At 39.7% G+C, this 21229-nt stretch overlaps 2 protein-coding genes and 1 pseudogene across 2 annotated transcripts; all 3 read left to right on the top strand.

The window, feature by feature from the left end:
• The first annotated feature begins 4742 nt into the window (after nt 1–4742).
• Nucleotides 4743–5927, top strand: LOC148564394 (uncharacterized). The gene has a single exon (XM_088487030.1). The coding sequence runs from the start codon at nt 4743–4745 to the stop codon at nt 5925–5927; it is 1185 nt and encodes a 394-aa protein (XP_088343156.1).
• Nucleotides 5928–8719: 2792 nt separating this feature from the next.
• LOC148564395 (uncharacterized) lies at nt 8720–10300 on the top strand (annotated as a pseudogene).
• Nucleotides 10301–16264: 5964 nt separating this feature from the next.
• LOC148564396 (uncharacterized) lies at nt 16265–16777 on the top strand. The gene has a single exon (XM_088487031.1). The coding sequence runs from the start codon at nt 16265–16267 to the stop codon at nt 16775–16777; it is 513 nt and encodes a 170-aa protein (XP_088343157.1).
• Nucleotides 16778–21229: the final 4452 nt, after the last annotated feature.

A 21229-nucleotide genomic window follows, 5' to 3' on the forward strand; every position in this document is an offset into this window, starting at 1 on the left:
ACTTTCTTTTGAATTTTTGCTTTGGATCTCTGAGTTCTATTTTAGGGAATTGGGAAGGAGAATTGATCTCTCTTCTTCCTTGTTCTTGCCTCTGCACTTTTTACTCTTTGTTTTGGATCTTGGGTGGAGAATTGAAGAAATTCTATTTCAATTTCACCTTGAGATCTCCTTCTGATTAGTTGTCTGCATAATTCAAGGAATTTTGATTTTGGATTTGAATTCTCTTTACTGATTCCATTTTCTACTTCTTCTGCAATTTGTTCTTTTACTTTTCTGCAATTATTCTCTTGTTGGATCAAGGAAGGATTTGAGATCTAGACTTGTTTTCTAGTCTCCTCCACCCCTGAGATCTTCAATTTCCCTTTAGCTATTGCAATTAAGTTACATTTTACCTTCTGTTTGGTTTCTCAAGTAATTCCTCTTTTCTGTTTAGATCTATTGCATTTTAATTCATCCTTTATTTCTCTGTTTAATGCCATTTTACTTTCTCTTGTTTAATTTCTGCATTCCCAACTCCCAAATCCTTTTATGATTCAAGCCATTTACATTTCTTGCACTTTAAGTTTCAACTATTTACATTTCTTGTAATTTAAGTTTCTGTAATTTACATTACTTGCACTTTAAGATTCAGATCTTTTAATTCCTCTGCACTTTAAATTCCTATCAATTACCCCTCTCCCTTTAAATTTCATGCAATTTAGCTTCTGTTGGATACAAATCACTCAAATCAACTCTTGTTCGCTTGACTAAATCAACCACCTAACTAAAATTGCTCAATCCTTCAATCCCTGTGGGATCGACCTCACTCATGTGAGTTATTATTACTTGATGTGACCCGGTCCACTTGCCGGTGAGTTTTATGTTGGATCGTTTTCCACACATCAAGTTTTTGGCGCTGTTGCTGGGGATTGATTAGATTGACAATGATTAAGGAAGGTGGAGGTCTAGATCAAGCACTTTTTCTTTTCTGTTTCTTTACTTTTTGACTAACACACTAACTATTTGAATTTTCGCTTAAGCTAACTAAAACCTCACTTTAGTAATAGAGTGAAGTTTTCCTGGTTTTTCTGGTTTTGTGTGATTTTTATGATTGGTTTGTATCTCAGGGACAATGGGAGCTATACCCACCTTTTATGAACAAGACGAAAGAACCCTCAAGAGATTAAGAAGAGAAGCAAGAGGGAAAAGTGTTATTGGAGAGGAAGAATCAGAGGAAGAGTTCCAGGAAATGGAGGAACACTCAACAAATCTACTAAATCCACCAGCAGGAGCAGCCAACAACAACAATAATCCACCACAGAGAAGAGTTTTGGCTTCCTATACATTTGTAAATCCTAGACATTGTGGGAGTAGTATTCTTACCCCAAATGTTAATGCAAACAACTTTGAACTGAAGCCACAGCTCATCACCTTGGTTCAAAATAACTACTCCTATGGAGGAGGACCACTTGAAGACCCAAACCAACACTTATCCACCTTTCTAAGGATTTGTGATACTGTCAAAACCAATGGTGTACATCCTGACATTTACAAGTTGCTGTTATTTCCATTTTCCCTCAGAGACAAAGCTGCTCAATGGTTGGAATCCTTTCCAAGAGATAGCATCAACAATTGAGAAGATCTAGTGAGCAAGTTCCTTGCTAAATTTTACCCGCCTCAGAGGATTATTAGGTTGAAGACTGAAGTACAAACATTTACACAGATGGATAATGAACCTCTCTATGAGGCATGGGAACGATACAAGGCTCTAATCAAGAAGTGTCCTCCTGAAATATTCAATGAATGGGACATATTGCAGAATTTTTATAAAGGCTTGACATTGAAAGCTCGGGAGGTACTAGATCACTCAGCAGGGGGCTCTTTACAATTGATGAAAACTGCAGAGGAGGCCCAAAATCTCATTGATATGATGGCTAACAACCAATATTTCTTTGCTCACCAAAGGCAACACCAACCATCACAAAGGAAAGGAGTGATGGAGTTGGAAGGAGTAGATTTCAATCCTAGCTCAAAACAAAATGATGCAGCAGCAAATTCAACAATAACTTGAGGAAATGGCTAAGAGGATTGATAGGTTCCAAGTCACAGCAGTAAATACAAGCTAGCCATCAACCCCTTAGGGGCAGAATGAGGAGAATCAAGAGGATCAACAGCAAGAACAAATTCAATATGTGCACAATCAAGGGTCTAGATCAAGTGAAGTTTATGGTGACACCTATAACCCATCCTAGAAGAACCACCCAAACCTTAGATGGGAAGATAGTCACAACCAGAACCAACAACCATGGCAAACAAATTCAAACCAAAACTACCCAAGAAACAACCAGCAGAACACTAACCAAAACTCCTACAAAAAACCCCAAAACAATTACCCCACCTCCAACCATCATCCATCCAATAACCAAGCCACCAATCAAAACACTTACCATCAAACCTCAACATCTCACAACCAACCAATCTCACAAGACTCTCAGAGGATCACCAACTTGGAGCTTTTAATGGAGAAAATGATGAAGCACCAAGAGATGACAACAAAGAATCAGGAAGCTTCCATGAAGAATATGGAGAGGCAGATTGGACAGCTTTCTAAGCAAATTGCTATTGAGAGACCATCAAGCTCATTACCAAGCGACACCATTCCTAATCCAAAAGAGGAGTGCAAAGCTATACAGCTAAGGAGTGGAAAGACATTGGTGGACAACAAAGAAGCAACCAAGAAAGCTATGGACAGTGATAAACCCATATTTTATGACATATTTTGTGCTCAATTTAAGTGATTTATTCACCCCTTCACCCACTTATTCATGTGAAATTGCATGGTTTTACTTTCCCTTCCTTATTATGTGATATATGTGAAAAACATGTTTCTTATGCTTTAAAAATAGTTATTTTAATTACCTTTTATTACCATTCGATGCCGTGATTTGTGTGTTAAGTATTTTCAGATCTCCTAAGGCAGGAATGATTTAAAGGATGGAAAGGAAACATACAAAAATGGAAGGAAAGCACAAAATGGAGTTTTTGAAGAAACTGGCGGCGACACGAATGCATGGACGACGTGAATGCATGGACGACGCGGCCGCATGCCTAGCGCGAAAAGGCAGCGACACGAACGCGTGACTGACGAGGACGCGCGCCTTGAGCAGAATGCAGATGACACGTACGCGTGACCGAAGCGAACGCATGATAAGGAAAACTCCAGATGACGTGACCGCGTGACCCACGCGGACGCGTGACAGACGCCACGCACCAGAAACTGCAAAAAATGCCCCCAACGATTTCTGAAACCTTTTTTGGCCCAGATCCAAGTCCAGAAAGCACAGATTAGAGGTTATAAAGTGGGGGAATGCATCCATTCAGGGGGACCTTCGATTATTCACTTTTCATAATTTAGATGTAGCTCTTAGAGAGAGAGGTTCTCTCCTCTCTCTTAGGTTTTAGGATTAGGATTCCTCTTAAAGGATTTAGGATTTCAACCCTTTCTCAGGTTCAATATTTCTTTTACTTCATATTTCTCTCTTACTTTCAGACACTTTAATGCTTTCCTTTAATTACTTATGTTGCCAAATTGGCTTATGAACTCTCTATGTTTAGATTGATTTTCTCTTATTAATGCAATTGAGGTATTTCAGATTTATGATTTTTATTTAGCTTTTTATATTCTTGGCTTTAATTGATTAACTGGAGGCTCTTGAGTTATCAACTTATCGTGATTGATTGTTATGTCTGCTAATTGACTGGAATTCCACTAACTCTAGTCTTTCCTTAGGAGTTGGCTAGGACTTGGGAATCTAACTAATTAGTTCACTTGACTTTTCCCTTGCTTTCGTAAAGGTTAACTAAGTGGGATTAACTTCAATTCTCATAGGAGTAACTAGGATAGGACTTCTGAATTTTCATACCTTGCCAAGAGTTTATTTTATAGTTATTTATTTATTTTATTTGTCATTTAAATTACTTGTTCCTTGCTTTTAAAACCCCCAATTTACAAAACTCATAACCAATAATAAGAACACCTCCCTGCAGTTCCTTGAGAAGACGACCCGAGGTTTAAATACTTCGGTTATCAATTTTAAAAAGGGGTTTGTTACTTGTGACAACCAAAACGTTTGTACGAAAGTATTTTCTGTTGGTTTAGAAGCTATACTTACAACGCGATCATATTTTTATATTTCTTTACCGATAGAAAAATCGAACGTCAAAAAATGGCGCCGTTGCCGGGGAACTACAAACGTGTGCCTTATTATTGGTTATTGTAAATATTTTTCTTTTATTTATTTATTTGTTTTTGTTTTTCCCTTTTATTTCTATTAGCTACTATGAATTCTCACCCCTCTCGCTTTGAGTTTGGTTCTAAATCTGTTGAAAGGAGTGGAAGCTACAACAGGAATATGCATCAAGGTCTAAGCAATCAAAGATGGATGGAGCCAAGAGACCCTGATCAACCCTTTAGGCAACAACACCTTCCAAGATATCATGGGCAAGGACCACTCTACAATGCATACGAAGCTGATAGACATGGTGGACCCCCTTGTAATTACCAACAAGCCCCACCCTGTGCTTATAGACCATCCTCTCAACGTAGCTTTGAACCACCACACTCACAAGTTTTTTTTTACCATTCACCATCGTACGACCCTTATCCACCACAATCCCAATCCAATTACTCCCAAGAACCACCACATTCTTATTTTGAACCCTCTTTCCCAACCAATAAACCCTCATACCTACCCTAACCTCCAATGAATGACAAACTTCGTGTTCTTCTTCAAGGGCAAGCGAGGATGCAAAGGGGCGTACTGGAACTCACTAGTGCCTTAACTGAGGTAGTAAATATAATAGCTTCCCGACATCTGAGCACTCGAAGCACTCCCATGGCTACATGTGGAGAATCAAAAGAAGAGCGAAGCATGAAGGAGACACTAGAAACCTCGGTAGACAATGAGGAGCATGGCTTTGTATTGGAACAAGTGGAGGAAGCCATGATAGTTGTAGAGGAAGAAGTGGTTGAAGATTTAGGAGATGCTGAACCTCCATGGGAATCGAGAACTATAAAGGATTCTGTTGAGAAGTTCAAAATTGATGCCAAAGAGGATAGTGCACAACCTTCAAAGCATATACCTTGTGAAAAATTGGACGGAACAGACCAAGAAGTTGATTCCATAGGCAGTGATGATCATGAATCAAGCTCTCCTAATCACGAACTCACATCCACAACTGAACTCCTTGAGCCTGAAGAACCTTATCCAAGTGAATACGAAGATGATGTCGAGGTAGATTTTTCTCAACCTCCAACGTATGACTTGAGTGACGAGGAAGACATAGAAGATTTTGACCAGGACGCAGTTGCAGTTGAAAAATTTTGCAAAGAAGTGGAGGAATTCATAGGAGAATACAAGGGAGTAGAACTTACAGAACCACTGGAAACACCTATCCCAAGGCCATTACCACCTAATACAAGCTTCAAGTGGGTACAATCCTTAACCTTTATCTTTACCTTTCCACTTGAATATGGTTTGCTTGAAATAGATGGCCAGCTTAGAGCTCTCTACGGCTTTAAGAGTAAGAGGGAAATGGCTCGTACTCAGAGCTGGTGTACAAGGTTCAATAAGGTTCCGCGCTTCAATTCGAAGTGCAAGGATTGGTATCAAGTTCAATTGAATGGGTCTCGGATGACGTTTGGTCATCTTGGTGAGAATACAATTTCTAAACCGCCTGGATCGAAGAATATAGATCAAGACAACGGCGGATTTAAAAGCAAAGTTTGGGATCCTGGAATCTATTCTGACATTCGTCACCTCGGGAGCCTGAGAACCTGCTTGAAGCTGCTCAAAAGCTTTACATGCCTAGTTTGGGACCCCGGAGGCTGTTGGAATTCCAAACATTGGTGGAGATTTTTGGATGAATTTAAGCATAAGCCACCATAACAGGAAGCTCATCCAATGTCCAACTTAAGGACTTTAACTAAAAGTGCTAGGTGGGAGACAACCCACTATGGTATGGTCGTTTCTTTTTCAATTTTATTTCGTGTTGTTTGTTTTTATATTATATTATTTTCATTGAACCTGGATATTATTCATTAGCATTGCATACTGCATAATTCCATAATTACATAAAAAAAATCGCACGCGACGCGAGAGCGTCACCAGTGCATTAAGAAGAAAAGGAAAGTGAACAGAAAGTCATGCGAAAGCGTGGCTGGAGGCGTGCCTTTGGCACAATTTGTTCCACGCGACCGCATCGCTAACGCGTTCGCGTCAGTCGCGAAAAACACCTCCCACGCATCTGCGTCACTCACGCGAAAGAGCCAACAGAGAAAGAGGAAGCCAGCAACAAGGATGTGACAACAGGCAAGCAGGCTCAAGAAAAGGAAGACCAACCACAAATCTCAAGAAAAGAGAAGGAAGCAATGGAAGAACCAACCAAGGATCACAGGCAGGGAGTGAACTTCACACCTCCATTGCCATATCCTCAAAGGTTCAACAAGGAGACTAAGGACCAACACTTCCCTAAATTTCTTGAAGTCTTCAAGAAATTGGAGATAAACATTCCACTGGCTGAGGCACTAGAGCAAATGCCTCTATATGCAAAGTTCTTGAAAGAGCTTATCAACAAAAAGAGGAGTTGGCATGAGAAGAAAATTATACTGCTCACTGAAGAATGCAGGGCATTAATCCAGAAAGGACTTCCCCCTAAACTTGAAGACCCTGGAAGTTTTTTTCTGCCATGTACCATTGGCAGTATGATCATCAATAAGGCAATGTGTGATTTAGGGGTGAGTATCAATCTTATGCCCTCTTCTTTGGTGAAGAAGTTGTGCATAGAGGAAGTGAAGACAATACATATGTCTTTAGAATTGGTGGACAAATCAGTGATATGTCCCAGGGGTGTGATTGAAAACCTTTTAATTAAGGTGGACAGATTCATATTTCCTGCAGATTTTGTGGTCTTAGACTCAGATGAAGATGAAGGTGATTCCATTATATTGGGAAGACCCTTCTTGGCCATAGCAAGGGCCATTATAGATGTGGAGCAAAGAGAGCTGACCCTCCGAATGCATGATGAAAGCATCACCTTGAATATTTTCCCAGAAACACAACCCAGTGATGAAAAGGGAAACTACATGGAGACGGATAAAGGTGGTTTGCAATGGAAAAAGAAAACAAACAAGACAATCTGTGATTACCTCTCAGAACAAGAAACAAATAATACAGCAGGGCAAAAAGAGAAAGAGACTGAGCAGAGTGATGGGGGGAATCAAGAAGAGATTGAAGTGTTAACCACTGAGAAGGACAATCCAAAAGTCCAATCCTCTGTCAAAGGAGAAAGATGAACAAAAAGAAAGAAGAAAAGCAAGAAAAAGGCTCAAAAGGGGTGGAAGAACAAGAAGATACCAACTGAGGGGTTTTCTAAAGGTGATAAAGTACAGTTAGTTTACCAATAGTTGGGAACAAGTCAACAGGCTGATGATTACTACACTGGCAGTAAAATACTCTCATTGGAACATGCTGAAATTGAGCATCAAGGCACTAAAAAGAAGATCACAGTCAGGGGAGACAAACTGAGACACTACTGTCAGTAACCACCCTAATGAGGGGCCAATGTCAAGCTAGTGACAATAAAAGAGCGCTCCATGGGAGGCAACCCATGATCTAAGAATTTTGCCTTGTCTTTAAAATTCAATAATCTATGATAATTCTAGCATGAACTTGATTTCTCATGAACTTACCCGATAGCTGCATGCACTGTTTTGGAGCATATGTTAGATTTCTAAGTTTGGTGTGCCTCAAGGCACTCCAAATTAGCTCTTCAACTTTCTTAGACTATATGTTTAATTATTGTGATAAAGTATATAGCCAAACATTAATTTTGGTGTCTACACATGCATTAATTTGCAGAAGAATTAATTTCTGTTCATGAAATCAAAGCCATGCACGAATGGATCATGCATAGTTCATTTTAGGAAGACATGATAAGAAATAAAGTGCGCTTTAGGATTAATATGCCAATTGTGATAGACCGTGTGCATTTATTATTGACTCCTTAGCAATGAATAAGTTTGGTGTTCACCAAATCTTGATTCATTATTTAAGGAACACAATGGGTTCTTTATGAATAAAGCACATGATAGTTAGTTTAATTATTCATCACTACACTACCGTGTTCTAGCCTAAGACTCACCATTTTGTTGATTTGGTTGAATAGGAAAAAGAAGATTGAGAAGAGGACAAGAAAAAGGAGGCCCACGTCTATGACAAGTCAAGTGAGAAGGGTCACATGTGCCTAGAGAGGTGTGCCTACTTTGGGAAACAAAATCTGCATGCTAGCCACCTTAGAGGACAAACCTCATGCAACCAATAGGGAGAGAATCCTTGTCAAACCTCAGTAAAACATGCAGGCCATTCATCTCATGAAGTTACTATGTTGCTTAACTCAATCTTCACCCTTCATAAGTCATGACCGAACTCCTTCCCCCCAAAGTGTGTTTTTGTTCAAAGCTTTAATGCCTTGCCTATAAATAGGTTGGGACATTTCTTGCATCACATATTCCTACAAGCCCTCTTCACAATTATAAGCATTCCTTCTACCTTGTGCATAACCAAAACACGTCCCATTCCCCACTCAACAGCAACATTCTTTTCTCCATTCTCTTTGCATTACAAAGCCGTGCCTCAACCAACCACAAGATCACCCTTACTTCTCTGTTCTTTCTAAACCCATGGCCTCATCAAGTTCAAAGAGAAGAAAAGGCAAGGAACCAATGGTGATAGAGCCTCCAACCTATGATACAAGGAGATTTAGATCTCAGTTTCATGAAGGAAGATATCATAGGCTCATGGAAACAAAGCATATCATTTATGAGATGGGCTTCGAGCTGAGGAAAGGGGAATACCCCATCATGAAGCAAATCACTAGGGAGAGAAGGTGGGAGCTTCTATGCGATCCTCTCACTGACATTAGTGCAGTCATGATCAGGGAATTTTATGCTAATGCTGTGAAAGAGAGAGAAAACAGCACCCCTTACAAAAGTTATGTTAGAGGATTTGAAGTGGATTTTAGTCCAGCATCCATTACAAGGGCCCTGAAGTTGAGAACCATAACTTACGAAGAGCTTAGCTATGAAGCCAGACTGCAAGGGGAGAATGACCCCGATGAGATCTTACAGGGGATATGTTTGGAAGGCACAGACTGGGAAAGAGATTCAAAAGGAGTTCTAAGCCACTTGAAAAGAATAAATCTCACTCCTGAGGCCAAGGGGTGGTATGAGATAGTAAAAAGATCTATATTTCCCACTGGAAACACCTCAGCTGTCATAATCAAGCGTGCACTCTTAGTATACTGTATCTTAAATGGAGGAGAAATTAATCTGGCACAACTCATAGCCGACAGTATCCAAGAGATGGCTGAAAACGCAACCAAATCAAGTAGGCTTGGTCATCCAAGCACCATTCTAAGGCTATACAACAGAGCTGGAGTGATCTTTGAAGAAGAGGATACAGAGAAAGTAAAAAAGGGGAAGGGAATCACAAAGAGAAGCATGGAAGGCATGACTGAAGAGGATGATCAAGAAGAAGAACCCCAAAGGAGAAGAAGACCTCAAAGGGAAGAAGAATAAACTCTTGGAGCCATAGACATAAGCCAATTACAGAGAGCTCTTGAGGAAATATCACAACAAAATGTGAGAACACAAGAGCAATATTCAAGGCAACAAGAGCAATATCTAGAGCACCGGGAGTAATATTTGAAGGATAGAGAGCAAAATAAAGCTTGGCAGCGCAGAATGGAGGAGAGGCAAGAAAGCTGGCAGCTACAAATGATGGCTCAACAACAAGAATTCCAAACAAAGGTTCTTGAGGGGCAGAGAGAACAAACAACAAATCTTAAAGAGTCATATGACAAAATGTTCCTGACCCAAGCCAAATCTGGGAAATACACTCACAACTTGTATCAATGGAAGAACATACATCATACCATTGGAGAGTGTAGGCATGTGGATAGAATAGAATATGATGAAGACACCCAAGCAAAGCTGGATTATTTGACTCACAGCATGCCAGCAATAAATCCACATATTAAACCATTTGGGATGTGCCCTGAGTTAGTAAACCAACAGAGAGCAAGAACAGATAGATACTCAGCACGTATGCAAAACAGATTGGAGGATGTTGGACTCTCGGGCCTGCTAGATTCTGTCTGGGACAGAAGATGCCCTGGCAAAGAAGCTCAAGACTACTCCAAGCTCTGGAAGAGAAAGAAGAAGAAGGGAGAATCAAGCAAAAACCAGGAACAAAACAATTAGAAGGTGGTGAAGTTCATTCATGATTTCAAATTGAATAAGGAAGATGCATGTCTGAAACATGACATGCCTCCAAATGCTCTTTGTTCTGCATTTTTGTTTTGAGTAATTAGCTTGAAAGTAATCTGCATAATCTTGTCATCCTTCATTTGCTTAGATTTTGTTTTGTTTCCCCTGCTGCTTGAATAAAAGAAAAACTGTTTGAATTAAGAAGTAAATATCCAATGTTGCATAAGTTAGAATGAAAGTTAGTGGTGGTATTTGTTGATTTAATGCATGGCTCATAAAATAAATGATGCATAATGATATGTTCTTTAAAGAAGGAACTAGCTTGCTGTTATAAATGCTTGGATCATTAAAGATCCCTTGAGAATGAAATAAAACAGAACGAAAAAGAAAAAGAAAAGCCAAGAATTGGCAAAGAAACAAACAATAAGGCTAGACACCAATAGCTTGGACCCTAGGACCCATACCTGTGGTGTTTTTGTACTAGGATATGCTTGGACAAGTAGGTTCTAAGGAGTATTTCGAAACTTGGCAACTTAGATCAACTGATTTGGGATTGCCAACTGAATGTCCACAATAAAGAGCAACCTAGCTACAAAATATTTAGTAATCCAAAGAGATGCTGGGCATCAATGATCCTAGGAAGAAAATGTGAGCCATGTGTCTGTGGTGAAGAAATGTTGAGCAAAACTAAGCCAAAGGCTGCTGCAACATTTGCAACCAAGCCTTCAATGAACAATAAGCTCTAAGCAGAAATAAAGAAGGAAAAGCTAGCAAGGGATTAAGCAAAAGTAGAGCCTTATAGCAGCAAACTCAGTGAATCTTTGAGGAAACATATCTTATGTAACAGCAAGTAATAAATGAGCTATCATTGTCTGCATAAAACCCCATGAACCAAGTTCAACTATCTGCTAAATAAGGACATGCATACTTCTCTGTTTCAATTCATTTTCCCTTATGATTAGTGCTTGCTTGGGGACAAGTAAGTTTTAAGTTTGGTGTTGTGATGACAAGTCATCATATGCTAGCTTTTCAAGCAAATTTCACTTGTTTCATTAATTTTTATGCACTTTCTTGCATTGTAAGTTAGCAATTTGGAGTGGAATTGCATGGTTCCTTTGAATCAATCAACCACCCTTTAATTGACACAAAATCATGAGGTTTAAGCTAAAATTAATTGGTTTTTAAATGAATTTAAGCTTTGTGAATTTTGTGATACTTTGATTGGTTGTTTTGATTACTTGTAGGTGAAGAAAAGAAAAAATGAGAAAAGTGTAGCCTAAGGAGCGTGATCAAAGGAAATAAGGAAGGCATGGCCAAAGGAAGAAAAGAGTGGCTCAAAACAATGAGCAAGAGCACAAATCTCTTGCCAAGAGCCTAGAGCTCTTGCCAAGAGCTTTACTTCAAAGGCAAGGCCAAGAAAAGAGGAGAACAAAGCTCTCCACAAGAACTGAGCGCTACAAGCAAGGAGGAAGCAAGGCAAACTTCAAAGCTCAGCTCTTGCCAAGAGCTTTGCTAAGAGCTTTATCGGGCATGCTTCAAAGAAAATCAAGGAAGAAAAGCTTGCCAATGCACTCACCAAGGTTTGAACTCAAGACCAAAGGGGGAGGGGGCAGCGCTACCTCACAAGAAAAACAAGCCAAAATTGGCTTGTTTTCACTCCATGGGATTCGAACTAAGGACTTCAAGGAAGCAAGGACTTAAGCGCTACTCATGTGCCAAGGAAAATGACCAGCAAGTGCTCTCCCTGGGTGTCGAACGTGGGACCTCACCAAGGATGAGGAGAAAGCTCTTGCCAAGAGCTTGAAGCTCTCACAAAGAGCTTTACTTCCTTGTAATAAGAAGAAAGGCGCGCAACAATTGACAAGGCAAGGCACCAAGCAACTTCCATGGGCCAAAAATTCATCAAAAATCCAATTTAATTCATTTCTTCACCAAATTTAAAAGCCCACCCAAATTCTTAGATCCAAATTAGGAAGTGTATAAATAGAAGCTAGTTTGATTTAGAGAGCACTTTTGGAAATTTTACTTTTTACCTTCATTTAGAATTTTACACTTTTACTTTCTTTTGAATTTTTGCTTTGGATCTCTGAGTTCTATTTTGGGGAATTGGGAAGCAGAATTAATCTCTCTTCTTCCTTGTTCTTGCCTCTGCACTTTTTACTCTTTGTTTTGGATCTTGGGTGGAGAATTGAAGAAATTTTGTTTCAATTTTACCTTGAGATCTCCTTCTGATTAGTTGTCTACATAATTCGAGGAATTTTGATTTGGGATTTGAATTCTCTTTACTGCTTCCATTTTCTACTTCTTCTACAATTTGTTCTTTTACTTTTCTGCAATAATTCTCTTGTTGGATCAAGGAAGGATTTGAGATCTAGACTTGTTTTCTAGTCTCCTCCACCCCTGAGATCTTCAATTTCCCTTTAGCTATTGCAATTAAGTTACATTTTGCCTTTTGTTTGGTTTCTCAAGTAATTCATCTTTTCTGTTTAGATCTATTGCATTTTAATTCATCCTTTATTTCTCTATTTAATGCCATTATTGGGGTTGTTGATGGGGATTGATTGATGTTGTGATGGTGTTGTGTGGAAGGAATTGGAATAATGATAATGATTATATGATTTGATGATGATTATTGGTATTTTAATTAGTATGAAGGTTGATGATGAATGTGAGACTTATTGTTGTTGATGGAGGTTTGTGATATGGTTGATGATTATGAATGCATATTGATGTTGTTGGTAAGTGGAGATGATCATTTAACAGTTGATAAATTGAGATATTGAATGATGAGATTTGTTATGGTTGTTGAGAATTTGAATGGTGGTATTAAGAAAATTGGATGTGATGTTAGATTGAATTTAAAGTTAGATGAGGTGAGTATTAAATGGTTTATATATATATATGCTTGAATGGTTGAAGTGGTTGAGAAATACTTGGTATGGACCTTGATGTTTTTTTGGTATTGTTTGGGGTATGATTAGTTTGGCTTTGAATTGTGAATTTTGGTGAAGTTGAGGATTTGTGATTTTTGGTAAAAATGAAATTTCGGTAAACTTTGTCTGATCATAACTTTTGCCTCGGTTTTCAAAATCTGCTGAATTTGATTTAGAATTAAGGATTTTTAAAAACCCTTCGATTTGATATAAAGTTTGTAAAATTTGGAATTTTGTAGAGGGAGTTATGATCATTCAAAATTGGTGTTAAAAATCTGAAATTCTGCAAAGTTGCTGAATTTCAGAACTTCTGATATGTGCGCACGCACAGCCTTGTGTGCATGCACAACCCTGCAAAAATCTCATGCTGTGCGGACGCACAGACCTGTGCGTACGCACAGGCAGGTAAAGGCTTACTGCTTGTAGCATTAGCACAGCTTGTGTGCATCAATGAAGAATTGCAACCTGTGCGGATGCACAGTCCTGTGCGCACGCACAAGCCGGGAAGGGTCGTCTGTTGGGAGCGCTAGCATACCCTGTGCGAGTGAACAGACCTTACAAGTTTTTATACCTGTGCGTACGCACACCCCCATGTGTACACACACTTTCAAAATTTCCTGGGCATGTGCACGCACACCCCTGTGCGGACGCGCACACCCTGTTTCTCAAATTTCACTTGTTTTCAACTATTCTACCTTCCCAACAAGGTTACAAGCTTCTATAACACCACTTTAAGACTCTTGGACATAATTTTTTGGTATGAGAATATAGGAGAGAACTTAAGGGATTTAGTGATCTTATTTTGAAAAGATAGAGAACGGAGGCTTAGGTTTCTGGTGTTCTGAGGCTGGGTTTGGTGGAGTGCAAAAGAAGAATGGTATATGGATTGAGAAAGTGACGAACTAGTGAGTTCGGAATAGGAAGTTATGAATTGAGAATGGTTGTGACGAGTATGAGTGGAAGGGTGCTATGAACAGTGGCCTCTGAGTTTGAACATGTGATTACGATATACATTGTTCTACGTCGTAGGGGCTGTGGCAGTCTCCCGCCTACGTTCGGATGTGAGAGTTGAAGCTGGGCTTCTCACTCATATTTCTCGCAACCAGAGGAAGGTGGTAGGGCACACTCCCTCGGAATGTTTCCCTCTGAAAGGAGAAGGTGGTAGGGCACTTATCCCTCGGAATTATTCCTCCTAAAAATGTGACTTCTCTGTGATTGCAAGGTGGTAGGGCACTAACCCACGGAATTATACGGCAACCAGAGGAAGGTGGTAGGGCACGCTCCCTCGGAATATTTCCCTCTGAAAGGAGAAGGTGGTACGGCACTCATCCCTCGGAATTATTCCTCCTTATGCGCAATAGAGAGACTAATCCGGGCGTTGTTGACCGAATTTTCTGTCGGGTTTGGCGATAACCGACATGTGATATCACAGCCAATAGGACAGACATTCATCATATGCATTCTCTATATGCTTGCTTGCATTGTTTACTTGAGTTTGCCTAATTGTATAACATGCCTACTTGCTTCTTTAATTACTTGCTGTAAATGTATACTATCTGTGTTTTACTTGCTTGTATTTATCTTCCGTTTGTCTGATGCTGAGGAGGCTAGGCAGGTGGTGGCGATGGGATCGCATGGAGGTTAGGTTGGCAAAGGCTGTGGGATACAACGATGTGATTAGTATTAGTTAGAATCCTTTAAGTTTAGAAAACCATGTTTACTGCTCAAGGTTTACGTTAATTATATTTTGTTTTAAGCTTGAATATCAGTTTGATGTGAAGTTCTAGGATTGCCTTTGGCGTCCTGGAGCCTTACATCATACATTATTGGGTACTGTTACCATACTGAGAACCTCAGGTTCTCATTTCATACATTGTTGTTGTTTTTCAGATGCAGGTCGCAACCCACCGCAGTGAGTTGGGTGATGGTAGGAGAGCGGAGGATCTTATTCTATTTTGTTGTTATCTTGGTTATTTTTAACTTGTACTCTCACTTTTGTATTTACTTTTGCCTAGAGGCTTTTATTTGAGAGAACAAAACTTGTATAAGCCCTTTTGAACTACAGTCTTCTAGTGGTATATATATATGACTAGCCGGCTTAAACTCCGCGAGTCGTGGCTAGATTCTTATGATATTATACTATTATATTTTAATACATCTTACCTGTACCTTGTGTTTTAAGTTATTAGCTTCGCTAGTACGTTTTGCGCTTTTCAAATCCTGTTTTTGAGCTATCACCTTCATCGGGCTTCTAGATTATACTATTCTTTCTATATATAAATATGTATAAGCCTTAGAATTGTCGTAACCTCTGATTAACCTTTGCTTTACGGCAAGAAGTAAGGCTTAGGGTACTTGGGGTGTTACATTTAGTGGTATCAGAGCGGTTCGTCCTCGTGAGCCTGAGGGATGGACCGATTGTGTTTTGTTGCATACTTTGTGTGTCTTTTTCTTTGATGGTATTAGGTTATCTACTTAATATTGTATAGCATACTTGTTTGTGAGTGCCTGTTTGGGATAATGGAAGCACTAGGCTTTTGATATTGAGACAGATCACCTTGATATCGATTGTTTGGTGTAGACAGGAACCCTAATGGCTACTCGCGGACGAGGTCGTACACGTTCACAAAGAGAGAGTAGAAGCTAGCAACCGGCTGATAACCATGCCGAGTACATGGCGGCAATGGCGAACCTTGCGAACACCATGGAGCCGAATGCTGCTCCGATGACCCTAGCTACATTTCTGAAAGTTCACCCACTGACTTTCAGAGGATCGACCAATCCCACGGAAGCGGATAACTGGTTCCAAGCTATGGAGCGTGCACTACAAGCACAGCATGTCCTGAACAACCAATACGTGGAGTTTGCTGCTTATCATCTTCTGGACGAGGCCCAACATTGGTGGCAGGCTGAATGTCGCTTGCTCCAACTTCAGAACGCCGATGTTCCTTAGGATGTATTCCGGACGGCCTTCTACAAGAAGTACATTCCTGAGTCTGCAAGGGAAGCAAAGGAGATGGAACTGATGCAGCTGAAGCAAGGTTCCCTATCTGTGGCGGACTACACAAGCAAGTTTGAGGAACTATGTAAGTTTTCTAGTGTATGTCAGGGTGCCCAAGAGACCTATGAAAGTTGGAAGTGTGTAAAGTATCAAAGGAGTTTGAAGGACGACATCAAGACTGCTGTGGCTCCTATGGAGATTCAGATTTTCTCCGATTTGGTGAATAAGGAAAGAGTGGTTGAGGAATACGCAAAGATGGTAGCCTCGTCAAGGGACACTCATGGAGGGAACACTAGTAGGGAATGCGATGATTACCTTGGACCAAAGGGGCAAAACTTCAAGAAATATGGCGAAGTGAAGCGATCAAGAGCTTACTCCTCTGATATGAAATGTCAAGAGTGCGAGAAATACCATCCGAATAGGCCATGCCAGTTGGGTAAGAAACCATATTACAAGTGTGGCGCACCGGGACATTTGGTTAGAGATTGTCCACACCGAGGAGCACGTGGGGCGGATCGATCACAACCACAGGGTTGAGGTAATTATGAAGCCAATGACCAAATCTCAACTTATCTTCATAGTATAGACTATCGTCGTTCGTGTTGAAAAAGTTTTAAAGCTTAGATTGATTTTTAAACTTGGTTCGAACTTTGGTTTGAATGATTTGGTTTTGAAACTAGGACGGGAACTTTTGATCAGTTGGTATGATTTAAAAAGGAAAGTGAGTTGTATGATTTTGTTAACTTGAGATTTTGGTTTTGTAATTTCGTTTATCATAAGGGATTCAAATGGAGAGGTTTTGATTCATGGGTTTCGATGAATTTAGGAAAATCATGCTTTAAAATGATTGATTTACAAATAAACGATTTTTGACTCTTTTGAAAAAGTTTTAACAATGAACTCATTTATATGGAACTTATTTTAAAGGTTTTGAACAGTATTACAAAAATTGGTATTTGGGTTAAGGAACAATTTTTGGATTTTTAACAACGATAATCAGAGTGACGTAGCAGAAGGCGAGAGAGTTTTCAGACTTTGGAGCAGAAGTTAACTTCAGCACCTATTTTAATATTGTCGGAACCGCATGAACCATTCGGAATGTACTGTGATGCTTCTCTGAAGGGTTTGGGTTACGGGTTGATGCAACACCGGAATGTGGTAGTGGACGCATTGAGTCGAAGGTCCTTGACAATAGCTTGGATGAGAATCAAGGAGGAGGAGTTAGTGGATAAGTTTATGGATCTTAAGTTGAATACTGGTGAAATCGCCGGAAGAGATTGTTTGTAGCAGTTGCAGATTTCAAGTATGTTTAAGATGGAGATTCAAAAGGCTCAGTAAGATGAATAGAAGCTTCAGCAATTGATTCAACCAGTGGGTGATAAGAGGCGTGGAGAATTCACCAAGGCTGATGAAGGGTTATGGAGATATAAGGGAAGAATTTACATACCGGATGCCGGGAGTTTGAGGTAAGACTTGTTGTTGGAGGCTCACATCAGCGGGTTTTCTATTCATCCAGGAAGCACAAAGATGTACTAAGACTTAAAGAAGAGGTTCTAGTGGTCTGGGATGAAAGGTAATGTAGCTTCAATGGTATCCAAGTGTTTGACGTGTCAAAAGGTGAAGGTAGAGCATCAGAAATCGTCGGGGATGCTACAGTCTCTTGAAATTCCTCAATAGAAGTGGAAAGGAATTACAATGGATTTTGTGACCGGTTTACCGAGGACTAGGCCGAGATTTGATGCGATTTGGGTGATCGTGGATCGCTTAACCAAATTCGCTCATTTTCTGCCTATTCGAGTGAACTGTTCTATGGAAGAGTTAGCAAGGTTGTTTATAAAGGAGATAGTAAGGTTGCATGGTGTGCCGTCGAGCATAGTATCGGACCGTGATCCCTGATTCACTTCAAGGTTTTGGGGAGCTTTCCAAAGAGCTTTCGGTACGAGGCTATGTCTCAGTACTGCATATCATTGATAAACCCCGTTTTTAGGGTTTATCTTGTATGGATTTTGAGGGTTTTATCAATGTTCTTTCACACTTATTCATGAAAAATGCATGGTTTTGTGTTTCCTTCCCAATTTTGCTTCACAGATGAAAACATGCTTCTTTCACACTAAATATGCCATATTTGAATCCTCTTCTATTACCATTAGATGTTGTCGTCTGTTTGTTAAGTGAATTCAGACTTTATAGGACAAGGATAGCCTAGAAGAGAGGACGGAGGCATGCATAAATGGAAGGTGCAAAGAAATTAGAGCTTTGGAGCTTGAGCAGCGACGCGCACGTGTGCCTTGCGCGTACATGTGGATGCGCGCTACTGGAATCAGCGCAAGGAAGCCAAAGCTAGAAGCCGGCGCATTCGCATGGCTAGGCCAAAACCTCATGGACGCGCACGCGTGCTTTACGCATGCGCGTGGATCGTAAAAGCCCCAGCGATGCGCACGCGTGCTGTACGCGTACGCGTCGGTGCTCGCACGTGAGTTTTTTAGTGAAAACGTGCCCAGCGAATTCACAGAAGCTGTGGGGCCCAATCTAAACCAATTCTGGCGACAAAACACTTAAGAGGACCAAGGGATGAAGGGATATTCATTCATTAACACGTTTAGATATTTTTAGTTAGTTTTGGAAGTTACATTTCGTAGAGAGAGAAACTCTAGATTCTCTCTAGGGTTTTGCTTCTCACTTTGGAATTCTCTTGGATCCATTTGTGAGATCTAATCCTCCTTCTCTCAATCTAGTTCTTGTTACTCAAGTTACTTGTGGATCTTAGATTTGGAATTTTGTTACTTTGATTTTCATTAATGCTTGAGAAATTTTATGTTCATTGTTGCCAATTGTTTGATTGTTATTAATCTCTTGTAGTGGATATCATTGATTTCAAGTTTAATCTCAATTTTACAATGTCTCTCATCATTACTCTCCAAGTGTTTGAGAAAATGCCAACTTTAGCTATGGAGTAGACTTTTCATTCTTGGCTTGGGGGTTGAGATATTGGAGACACTTGAATTATCAATGTCTTTTGTTGATTATCAATTGGAAATTGCTAATTGGTTTGAATGTCACTAAAGCTAGACTTCCCTAGGGTTAGACTAGGACTTGTGAACTCAAATTGATTACTTTCACTTGACTTTCCTTCACACTAGAGGTTAACTAAGTGAAGCAATAACTAATTGTGGTCATAATTGATGGAGATGATGATGATAGGAAGTCCAATTCTCACTCCTAGCCAAGGGTTTTATATTGCTTGATTGTCATTCACACTATTGGCTTCTTCCTTTGATAAACCACTATTTTGTGGTTTATCTTGTGCTAATTTGAGTGGTTTTATCAACTCTTTACTCACTTATTCATACTATTTGCATGATTTTACAATCCCTTCCTAATTATGCTCTATGATTGAAAACCTGCTTCCTAAGCTTTTAAATTGTGTATTTTTAATGTCCTCCCGTACCATTTGATGCCGTGATCCATGTGTTTAGTGTTTTCAGGCTTTACAGGGCAGGAATGACTTAGAGGATGGAGAGAAAGCTTCCAAAAATGGAAGGAACACAAGAAATAAAGGAGATAACCAGTGAGAAGCGACGCACACGCATGGCTCACGCGTGTGCGCGATTTGGAGAAATTCACAGTGACGCGTGCACGTACCTGACGCGTACGCGTGGAAGCGAATCTGCATAACGACGCGAGCGTATGCCAGAAGCGCATGCGTGGCAAGGAAAATCGTCAAACAACGAGTACGCGTGACCTGGCAAAAGTTCAATCCATGCGTACGCGTGGACGACGAGTACGCGTGACAGAGCGACGTGCTAGACGTATCAGAAATCGCTGGGAGCGATTTCTGGGCTGTTTTTGACCCAGTTTTTGGCCCAAAAAACACACCTTAGAGGCTACATAGTGGGGGAATCAACTCATTCATTCACAACACATTCCATTATTCAGATAATTTTAGGTTTAGATGTAGTTTCTAGAGAGAGAAGCTCTCTCCTCTCTCTTAGGTTTTAGGATTTAGGATTTCTTCTTTCAATTTCCCCTTTGGTTCAGGTTCAATGTTCCTTTAATTAGTTTCTCTTCTACTTTTATTTGTTCTGGTACTCTAGTTTATTTATTTTCCCAATTTATTATGAATTCTCATGTTTAATTTAATTTTCTATTTAATGCAATTTGAGGTATTTCATATTTATGATTTTAATTTAGCTTTTTACATTCTTAGCTTTGGTTGAGTAATTGGAGACACTTGAGTTATCAAACTCCTTGTCGATTGATAATTGTTATCTTTGCTAGTTGATTTGAATTCCAATAACTCTAGTCTTTCCTTAGGAATTGACTAGGACCTGAGAAATCAAATTAATTTATCCACTTGACATACCTTCAAATGGGAGCAATAGACAATTCTCATCACAATTGATAAGGATAACTAGGATAGGACGTCCAATTCTCATACCTTGCCAAGAGGTTTTATAGTTAGTTTGTTTCCATTGCCATTTACTATTCTTGCTTCTTATCTTAAAAAACCCAAAATATATTTTTTCCATAACCAATAATAACTACACCTCCCTGCAATTCCTTGAGAGACGACCCAAGGTTTAAACACTTCGGTTTAATTTTATTGGGTTTGCTTAAGTGACAAACAAGTTTTTGTATGAAAGGATTATTGTTAGTTTAGAAACTATACTTGCAACGCTAACTTATTGTGAATTCTTTACTAGCAAAAATCCGCTAATCAAAATGGCGCCGTTGCCGGGGAATTGCAAACGTGTGCCTTATTGTAGGTTATTGTAAATATTTGCTTTTTTGTTTCTTTCTTAGTGTTTCTAGTTTTAGGAGTTTATTTTCATTAATTTTTATTAGTTTTTATTTTCTTTAGCTACTATGAATTCTCACCCCTCTGGTTTCAAGTTTGGTTCCAATGTTGTTGTAAGGAATGGAAGCTATAATGAGAACAGGCATCAAGGTTGGAAGAATCAAAGATGGGAGGAGCCACAAGGATTTGAT

The sequence above is a fragment of the Arachis ipaensis genome, chromosome B5 (genome assembly GCF_059453495.1).
Source record: "Arachis ipaensis isolate K30076 ecotype BB chromosome B5, ASM5945349v1, whole genome shotgun sequence".
NCBI lineage: Eukaryota > Viridiplantae > Streptophyta > Magnoliopsida > Fabales > Fabaceae > Arachis > Arachis ipaensis.

What these genes read in the sequence shown, in the direction of transcription:
- LOC148564396 (XM_088487031.1), top strand. Translation starts at nt 16,265, where the DNA reads ATGCAGCTGAAGCAAGGTTCCCTATCTGTGGCGGACTACACAAGCAAG.
- LOC148564394 (XM_088487030.1), top strand. Translation starts at nt 4,743, where the DNA reads ATGAATGACAAACTTCGTGTTCTTCTTCAAGGGCAAGCGAGGATGCAA.